This window comes from Sceloporus undulatus, chromosome 2 (genome assembly GCF_019175285.1).
Source record: "Sceloporus undulatus isolate JIND9_A2432 ecotype Alabama chromosome 2, SceUnd_v1.1, whole genome shotgun sequence".
NCBI classification, from domain to species: Eukaryota; Metazoa; Chordata; class Lepidosauria; order Squamata; family Phrynosomatidae; genus Sceloporus; species Sceloporus undulatus.
The window spans coordinates 4,017,442-4,027,386 of record NC_056523.1 but is presented as its reverse complement, the minus strand read 5'-3'; the positions used below and the strand labels follow the sequence as shown (position 1 = coordinate 4,027,386).

Genomic DNA, 9,945 nt, shown 5'->3' with positions numbered 1-9,945 from the left:
AAGAAGAAGAAGAAGAAGAAGAAGAAGAAGAAGAAGAAGAAGAAGAAGAAAGGATGGCCAGGGTAAGTGTCCTTGCATCCTTGGTATCAAATGTTTTGGGCCCTCCACTTGAGATCCTTCCCAAGGAATCAATTCCAAAGAGGAAGGGGATGAGTGTTCACCTGTTCTGAGGGCATTTTTCCTGCAGTTTCTTTCATGGAGGAGGAATTCAACAGAAACACTCCTCTCTCTGGAAGTCTGGAGATCAGGCGGGCCTGTCCTGGATGTCTGAAAACCTGAACCAAGTACAAACGAAAGTGGTTAACATGTGTACAAATTTTTATGGCTTTCCATAAATAAATGGTTCTGGGAGCAAATCCAGCCTGAATTCTTACTAGAAGACAAAATGACTACAAGCCAAAATGAATTGAGGCTATTGTACTTTGGACACATTGTGAGAGGAGAGGACAAGGTTCAATGGAAAAGATAATCCACATAGGTGGATTGACTCCATCAAAGAAGCCAAGCTTGCAAGGCCTGATGAGGCCTGTTAATAACAGGGTCCCTTTCAGGCCTCTCATTCATAAGATCCTGTAGGTTGTAGGCAATACGGAAGCACAGAACGAGCACCAATGGCTCTACTGCTGGGCTTCTTCCTTATCCAGCAGAACACCCCCACCTCCACCCACCAAAAAAACCTAGCTGGGGTTAGCTATAAGATTTAGCCTTAAGGTAGGAATGGGGATCCTATATGCCACCAAATGTTGGTAGTCTGAAACTCCCAGGACCCCTCATTTATTGGTTAAGTTAACCAAAGGGCTGCTAGGAGCTGCACCCCATCAACATCTGCAGGACCACTCAAGGCTCAACACTGCTCAGAGAGAAGAAATTGTAAGCCATGGAAGAAACAGAGGTAGAGCTCCCATCCCTCCAGGTTTCAGAGGCAGATTGGGGCAGAGTGTAGAAAGAGTTTCAGCAGCAGAGCTCATCTTCTTTCAGCTCAAAAAGTTTCTGTGTGTATGTATACACTGACAAACACAAAAGAACACACACCACCTTCTCAAGAGCGGTCTTTCCAGTCTTTCCTGGAAGGGAACTGGTGGCCAAGTGGGTCTTTATCTAGTCAAAGATTTTTGTCTGAGATCCTTTATAAGGGGCCAGCCATAGTTGTAAATATAAAGTTTGAAAGCATGAAGAGACAAACAGTGTGGCCTATAAATAAAGAATAATAGTAGTAGTAGGAAGAGCTGCCTTTGGTTTTTGTTTTTGGTTTTTTTGTAGTCTGGGACCTACTGGAAGATGAAGAGGGAGAGAAGAGCCCATCCCTTGCTAAGCAAGGGAAGGAAGTTAAAGGGAGGCAGAAGTGATTTTTTTCCAGAATATTGCATCACCTTTTAAATTACATTCCATGCCATTCATAATTACCTTTGCCATAATAGTTTCCCACTCCTCCATGTGCCCCAGGAAGACTTTCCCAGGTGTGTTCAGAGCAAAATATCCTCCCAATAAGGATGATAGACCTGAAAGACACCATAAGGGCTATCCAGTCCAAGCCCCTGTCGTACAAGAAGAGACAATCAAAGCATTCCTGACAGATGGCCATCCAGTCCCTGACAGTTAGAGCTGTTCTAGAGTGGAATATGCTGCCTTGGGAGTGTGGTGGAGTCTCTTTCTTTGGAGGTTTTTCAACAGAGGCTGGACAGCCATCTATTGGGGGTGCTTGGTTAGTGTTCCTTCTTGGCAGGGGATTGGACTCAGTGGGCCCTGTGGTCCTTTCCAACTTTATGATTCTAGCATGCCTCTCTCTTGTAAGTTGAAGGATATTTCTCTCCTCTTGCCTTCTGGGAAGGGCAGACATAACATATGAATATAGTTTGTAGTAAGGTATGGTGGTCCTGCTTCTTTTACCTGACAGAATTTCCCAAACCAGATCTCATTTCTCAGCTGATTGATAATGTTCTGAGGAGAAGGAGAATTCAGCAGGTCTCCACTTCCATGGGTGAGGAGTAAATTATTTATAAAACAATAATTTACCTGTCAGTCTTGGCACTTGCATTATTGCCCCCCCCCCCCCAAAATGAGGTGCAAATGAACTCCAAAATAGCCACTCATCAGTCAGGATAGCAAGAATCAGTGACAGTTGCCAATCAGATAGGTGCTGAGGGTCAGTTGTGCAAAACGTTGTGTTTTTTTAGTAAGCTGGCCAAGATAGATTTCATGGTATGCTTTATCAACATCAGTAACCACTTGGGATCTCTTGAGGACTACTCCCTATTTTTTTTTAAAAAAAATAATATAACCATACTATCCTCAATGGAGCTCTCCTCTGATTCCCTGAGATCCCCTGGTGTTTGTAGAGCTGATATGGGCCAGAGTTTGGGGGAGTTACTTTTGGGGAGACTAGAACTCAAAGCCCCCCCCTCCAGTTTTAGCCTTCAGTCATTCATTATCTGCAGTGAACTAAGCCAAGCATAATGCCAGGAGTGGGACTCCTGTGGCCTCTGCTATAGACAACCAACATCCTTGCAAGATTCAGAGACAGCCTGGTTGTCAAGGGGACTAAGTTTATGCCTGGGGAGGGGGGGTATTTGCACTTTCTTTGGTTCTAAGAGAAAATGGAGCCTGAATTCATATTAGACACAAAGATGACCAGACTGAGGCTGTGAGTTCAATACAGTTTTAACATTAAAAGAAATAATGAGCCAGTATTAATGCTTGAAGTTACAAAAAAGCCTCCTGTTTCAGATACTTTAACCTCCACCTATGTCACATGTTGACAGTAATGGTGAGAATCTCAGTCATGGGCACAGAGACCTGAACTGACAAAACCCACACAGTGGTCCATAGTTGGCTCATGGTGTAGTGAACCTAAAGGAGAGCTGAAAGCCAAGGAGCAAGGTGGGTGGGTGACAGGTGAAGTTCTGGGTGAGGAACTTCAAGGGATAATCATCATTATTTCCCTACAAAAAATAATACATGTCTCTTCTCACTGCACACATCATGGCTCTCAGATTGAGAAAGGAACTGAAAACCAGGTGGGTGTGCTGTTTAATTTGGTAAAAAATTACTTTGGTACAATTCAAGATTTCCTGCAAGAGAAACTGAGAAGTTTTCAGTGTTCTTACGTGGTCTCCTTGATACCTGCTTGTAGCCTTGAAGGTCATGAATTGAGAGGGGGTGGGTTTGGCAGCTATTTCTTCTCCACTCCAAAAAAGAGAGGATCTGGATTAGTCCTTTGGTGACATGGCAGTGCCTGTGGATGGAAAGTCAAAGGATGAGAAATGATACTGTTTGATGAACTCTTTCTGCTCCTCACTTGCCCCACACTGCAAAGGATTTGCCTTTTTCCTCATTTGGGTTTCCTGCCTTTGCGTTTAATAGATATTCTGCACCTACATTTGGGGAGTGGCAAATAAAATATATAGATAAATTACTTTCCATCTTCCCAGTTTTATTCTTCTTCCAGATCTATTTGCTTCCATTTTCAGAAGGGGGCTGAGTTTGTCTGTTGCCTCAAAGGCCACAGGCAGTCTTCTGGGCTAAGAAGAGTTGGTGGGACCTTTACTCCCAGGAAAGTGGGTGCAGGATGGCAGCCAATGGGTTGCAGCTGGATGTATTCATTCCCAATTCATATCTTCTAAGCATGGATGAGAAAAAGGAAAAAGGAGCAGGGGGAAAGCAGAATTCTTTCATATGTTAAACGGAAGGAAGAGTTTCTTTGACAATACATTACAGCGTGTCAAGACCACAAATGCCACCTCTTTACTGCCTCCTCCTTGAAAAGAGATGTTTTTTCTTTCTTCCTGGAAACGCTTAGGACCTACTGTAATACATCTCCCACAATGTCCCCTTTTATGCCTGTTGACAAAAATAAAAATGTTCTCAGGAAGAAAAGCCCAGAAGCTCCACTGGCTTCTTCGTCAGGGAAGGTGTTACAAACAAAACAGGCGAGAAACAATTGGAGCTGCTAGTAAGATGCCTCTATTTTGTTGCTTCTGTCCTTAGCTAAGATGGTATGGGGAGGGTATCTTTATCAGGCAGGGCCCTTCCTCCTTCTGGACATTTGGGAATTGGGAGATTTTCAAAGTCCAGGAAATTTAAAATCCATTTGCTTCTGAACAAACATCTCCAATTGATTTTCTTCTCTTTTGTTTTGTAACACATGCTTGATCAAGAAGCCAGAGGAGCTGCGAAAGCTTGCAACCAGTATATTGTGTATTTTGGTTGGCTGATAAACGTATCACTGTTTGGTGGGTTTTTGTTTGAATTTGCTAAATGGCCAACACAGCTACCCCTGCATGTTTCCTTGAAGAGGAGGTTTTTAATTTTTGATCTCCCCCAAACTCCCATCTGCATCCCTATCTCCCCACAGAGGTCTCCCCCCTCTCCCCCCCATGGAAGGCTGCCCTTCTTCCCCCTCAGCCGACCTGTCCCCTCCCTCATCATGGAGACAGTATTTTGGGGGGGGAGGGAGGGGAGGGGGTTTTGGGGGCAGAAGGAGGCTACAAGGGAGGGAGGGAAGGGGGTTCCTCCTTGGAAAGGGGGTGGGTGGCAAGAAGAGGGGGCTCTTTCTAGGAGAAATCACAGAATCCTAGAGTTGGAAGAGACCACAAGGGCCATCCAGTCCAAACCCATTCTGCCATGCAGGAATTCCCAGTCAAAGCATCCCTGACAGATGACCATCCAGCCTCTCTTTAAAGACCTCTAAGGAAGGAGATTCCACCACACTCCGAGGGAGTTTGTTGAACAGCCCTTAATGTTCCTCCTAATGCTGAGGTGGAATCTCTTTTCCTGCAGCTTGGATCCATTGTTCCTGATCCTGTTCTCTGGAGCAGCAGAAAACAAGCTTGTTCCCTCCTCGATGTGACACTCCTTTAAATATTTAAACAGGGCTATCATATCACCTCTTAACCTTCTTTTCTCCAGGCTAAACATACTCAGCTCCCTAAATCTCTCATCATAAGGCATGGTTTCCAGGCCCTTCACCATTTTAGTCGCCCTCCTTTGGACTCGCTCCAGTTTCTCAATGTCCTTTTTGAATTGTTGGTGCCCAGAACTGGACACAATATTCCAGGTGGGGCCTGACCAAAACAAAATATAGGGGCAATATAGGGTCCCTTCTCCCCCCATGTTTCTCCCTCACCTCCTCCTCCTCTTCCTCTTCTCCTGCCTGCTCCACCCTCTAGGCCTCCCTCTCCACAGGCCCACGTGATTTTTCTGTTGGTGTGAACACTTCCTGCCTCTCTAGGAAGCAGAGTGGGAGGAGGACTGGGGGGAAAGGGAACTGCCAAACGGTGTAACAAATAAAGTCTTCAGAGGCTGCATCCACACTGGAGAAATAACTCGGTTTGGCAACGGTTTAACTCTTTTCTGGCTCATGACTCTGCTCTGCTCTGCTCTGGGCCCACGACAAACTCCGACTCCCAGAATTCCATAGCCTTGAGCCAGGGCAGTTAAAGCGGAGCCAAACTGGGTTATTTCTCCAGTGTGGATGCAGCCCCTGAAGACTTGATTTGTTACACAGTTTGACAGTTCCTTTTCCCCCTCTTGTCTTTGTAACTGTTTCCTTTTACTTTATATCCTTTCTGGTGAGCTGTGGCTTCCCTAGTGGCCCTAGTCAAGCACTGCCAGTAATTTCCCCAGCCTTTCCCTGGGCTCCTCCTCCTCCTCCTCAGGGAAAGGAGTCCCACTTCCTAGAGGGGCAGAGAAAGTGCTAATGAGGAAGAAGAAGGTGTCTTCCCTCCTCCTCCTCTTCCAAAGAGCAGCGAGCTCAGTTTCCTAGAGTGGTCAATATGGGGGGGGAGAAGCTGGAGACCCCCTCTGACCTCATTTCCTGAGGAGGGGGAAAGAGAAGGAGGATGCTTTTGAAGTTCCTTGTTGGGGAAGGAAGGGGGGAGGAAGAGGAGGAGGAGGAGGAGGGAGGTTACTTGAGGGAATGAACGCCTCTCCCTGCTTGAAAACTGGTACTCAGTCATCCAAGGGTGAGATTGGCGACTACCCAGCAAAGGGCTTTTGCGGCAGTAGCTCCTTCTCTTTGGAACGCCTTTTCCAAAGAGATCCGCCTCAGTGGAACGGTGGAAGCCTTTAAAAAGGCATTAAAAACTTACCTCTTCCAACAAGCCTACCCTCCCAACTTCTTGTAATAAAGTTTCCCTCCCCTTACTGTTTAATGATGTAGGTATTTATAACTGTGATTTTAATAATGTGGAATGTTTTTAGCCAATATTTGTGGAATTAATGGGCATTGATGTGTATTTTTAATATGTCATTTGTTTTGTACTGTATTTACCTCTATACTGTACACCACTTTGATCCTGGGAAAAGCAGTTTATAAATAAACAATTTATTATTTATTATAAGGAGGGATTTCAAATCAAGCTCCAGGGACAGAGATCCCACCTTCCTGGCACTAAGGGCTGTTTGACAGTGGAACACACTCCTTCCTCAGAGAGTGGTGGAGTCTTCCTCCTTGGAGGTCTTTAAGCAGAGGTTGGATGGCCATCTGTCAGGGATGCTTTGAGTGTGAGTTCCTGCATGGCAGAATGGGGCTGGACTGGATGGCCCTTCTTGGGGTCTCTTCCAGCTCTATGATTCTATGATGGTGGGAAGAGGAGGAGGCTCTCTTGTAGGGAGCCATAAGGGGGTTAATTGGGCTGGGGACCAGAAAATAGCCCCTTCTCTTCCCTCCCCCCAAAGCCCCTCTTTGAGGTTCTTTGGCAAAAAGGGGGGTGTCTTTTGCAGGGAAGGAGCCTATTGTTATTATTATGAATGTTGGGTTGGGGGTGGGAGAGGGGGAGCCAGGACATCCCCCCTTCTCTTCCCCTCAAAAAAGACCCATTTCAAGGCTCTTCTGTAAAGGAGTCTTTTGTCTGTGATGATGAAGATGAATATTGGGTTGAATGTGGAACAGGGGAAGCTAGGCAATCCCCCTTCTCTCCCTCCCCACAAAGCCCCCTCTTCAAGGCTCTTCTGCAAAGTGGGGTCTTTCGTAGGGAAGAACCCATTATTATTATTGTTATTATTATTATTAGTGTTAAAGCCAGGGTATCCCCCCTTCTCTTCCATGCCCGCAAAGCCCCCTTTGAGGCTCTTCTGTAAAGAAGTCCTCTGTAAGGAAGGAGCCTATTATTCTTGTTGTTGTTGTTGTTTTTGTTGTTGTTATGGATCGTAGATTGGGGTGGGAGGGGAGAAGCCAGGAAACCCCCTCTTCCCCCCCAAGGCCCCCTCAAGGCCCTTGCAGCTGCCAGGCCCTCTCATTCCATGGGGCACAGATATTGGGGAAAGGGGCTACAAAGAGAAGAATATCCTTGCTGGCTGGGGCTCTTTCCTGGGAGGGCTGTTATGGCATGCCAGAGGGTCAGCTTGGCAACAAAGAGCAGGGAATGCAGTTTGAAATGGGAGGATTCGAAGGTGGCAGAGGAGAGAGTTTCTGCACAATGAGGACTCAGGCAGAAACAGGAGGGGAGGGAGGGAGGGAGCTGTTACCTGAGTCCCAGTTTGGGGGGAAGGGTGGGATATAAATAAATGTATTATGATAATTATTATATAAATGGAAAAAGAGATCAGAGAGAAAATGGAAAATGCGAAGGACCCAAGGAGGCCAGGTTAAGAATGGAGCCACCAGGAGACATGAAAAGGAAGGAACACAGAGCTCCTTTTGAGATGATAAACACAATGGGCAAAACCCTCCCTTGGCTTGTGAATCTAAGCAGGGATTGTGGGATCTCTACTGCTTTCATTCTTCTCCCCCTCTCCCACTTCACAACAGTCCAGTGAGGAGGGAACAGCTTAGGGAGCAACTGGTCCCACAAGATTGTTACAACATAACTCTATGAATGCCCAAAATGGCATGAAAGTCTGTCTTCATTTACAGAATCATAGAATCATAGAGTTGGAAGAGACCGCAAGGGCCATCCAGTCCAACCCCCTGCCATGCAGGAAATCTCAGTCAAAGCATACTTGACAGATGGTGTGATGACTGGTCCTCCAGTCATCTGGGAACTTCTTCTGAACCATAAGGGGTTAATCTGGGAGGAGGAACATGCTAATGAGAGATGACATCACATGCTAATGAGCTGTGACATCATAGCTGATGTAAGGTCTAACTGACCAATCAGAGAGTAGGACCGCGAGATTCAAGAACTTTCTATGGGAAATCTTTAAAAAGGCTTGTGCAGCCATGCAGTTCTTTGTCTCTCCCTTTGTCCTCTCCTGGGGGAACCAGATGGTGTCTCTTGGGGTCTGGGAGACACAGACTCAGGGGAATGCAGGTCGAGAGGCAAGGGGCCCTCCCTGCATCCAGGAACTCAAAAGGACTACAAATCCCATCACTCCGTGAGTAGTTAGGAACGTGTTAGCTAGTGCGTTTTAGGCCTTTTGTTATTTTCAACAATGGCTTGTCTGGAATGAACCCTGTAACTATGTTCTTTGACCTGCAAGGCAAAGGGGCTTTGCAAGAGTGTTATAAATTCTTTCTATCCTATTCTATCCCTTTTTAAAATAAACTTCTTTCTTAAAAAGCATCTGCTGAGGTGGAATCTCTTTTCCTGTAGTTTGCATTCATTGCTCCAGGTCCTAGTCTCTGGAGCAGCAGAAAACAAGCTTGTTCCCTCCTCAATATGACATCCCTTCAAGTATTTAAACAGGGCTATCATATCACCTCTTAACCTTCTCTTCTACAGGCTAAAACTCCCCAGCTCCCTAAATCTTTCCTCATAGGGCATGGTTTCTGGACCCTTCACTATTTTAGTCGCCCTCCTTTGGACACGCTCCAGTTTCTCAATGTCCTTTTTGAATTGTGGTGCCCAGAACTGGACACAATATTCCAGGTAGGGCCTGACCAGAGCAGAATACAGCGGCACTACTACTTCCCTTGATATAGACACTATATTTCTGTTGATGCAGCCTAAAATCGCATTGGCCTTGTTAGCTGCTGCATCACACTGCTGACTCATGTTCAATTAGTGATCTACTTGGACTCCCAGATCAAACAAACAGCTTAATAATAAATAATAAATAATAATAAATTGTTTATTAACCACTTTTCCTACAATCAAAGTGGTGTACAGAAATAGTTAAAAACAGACAATAAAAACAGTAGGAAAACCACATCTTTAAAATACATAATTAAAATGAATTAAATGCAACAACAATTTCAAAAACATCCAATAATGCTATAAAATCAAGAGTCATAAATGCTATACTACAAAATCGATCGAGCTTCATTTATATACCACTTCATACTTCATAGACTAACAATGTCTAAGCACAAAATATGGCAGCCAGATTGGTCACTGGTGCGTCCAGGTTTGACCATATAACACCTATCTTGAAAGATCTTCACTGGCTGCCCATTCGCTTCCGAGTGCAATACATGGTGTTCGTCACTACCTATAAAGCCCTACATGGCTTGGGCCCGAGTTACTTGAGGGACCGCATCTTCCTATATGATCTGCCCCACACACTCAGAACATCTGGGAAGAACTTATTGGTAATTCCACCTTCCAAATATGTTGCCACATCCCAGATGGCCTTTTCAGTGATGGCCCCACGGATGTGGAATGATCTACCTGAGGAGCTCCGTCTGACAACCACCCTAGAAACATTCAAAAAGAGGCTAAAAAACGCTTTTTTTGGGTCAAAGAGCCGTCCCCCCCTGAAGAATGAAGTTTATCTAAACCCTGTGGCTATCACTTCCCCTGTTTAAACATACCCCTTGAAGGCGAAGGATTGTGCTTAGAGTTCTGTAATTGTTGGTTGAATGGTCTGTACAAACGCACTTTGATCTGGGAAAAGCATAGAACAAGGTGGTGCCAGTCGGGTACGAAAATTTAATTCGTAACGCGGGGCCCGCTGTCGTAACCCACCGAAAAGCCTTCGAAGCCGAATGCCATAGGCCGCTAATGGGGAAAAGCCGCGATTTCCGTGCGAATAAGCCGAAAAAAGCACCAAAAGTTTTTTCAGTAA

The 9,945-nt window shown here is 45.4% G+C and overlaps 1 protein-coding gene across 15 annotated transcripts in view; it reads right to left on the bottom strand.

Annotated features, from left to right (window-relative positions):
* The window catches only part of LOC121922981 (gastrula zinc finger protein XlCGF57.1-like), an 8,249-nt gene extending 3,075 nt beyond the window's left edge, over positions 1-5,174 (bottom strand). The window contains exons 1-4 of one of the 15 annotated variants that reach the window (XM_042453014.1): positions 5,123-5,174; positions 3,749-3,754; positions 3,105-3,232; positions 162-275 (exon numbers count right to left, since the gene is read on the bottom strand). In XM_042453014.1, the coding sequence (XP_042308948.1) occupies positions 162-275; positions 3,105-3,143 (153 nt within the window). In that variant the 5' untranslated portion in view covers positions 3,144-3,232; positions 3,749-3,754; positions 5,123-5,174. The other 14 variants (XM_042453011.1, XM_042453012.1, XM_042453019.1 and 11 more) reach the window with 14 other exon arrangements.
* Between the last annotated feature and the right edge of the window lie 4,771 nt (positions 5,175-9,945).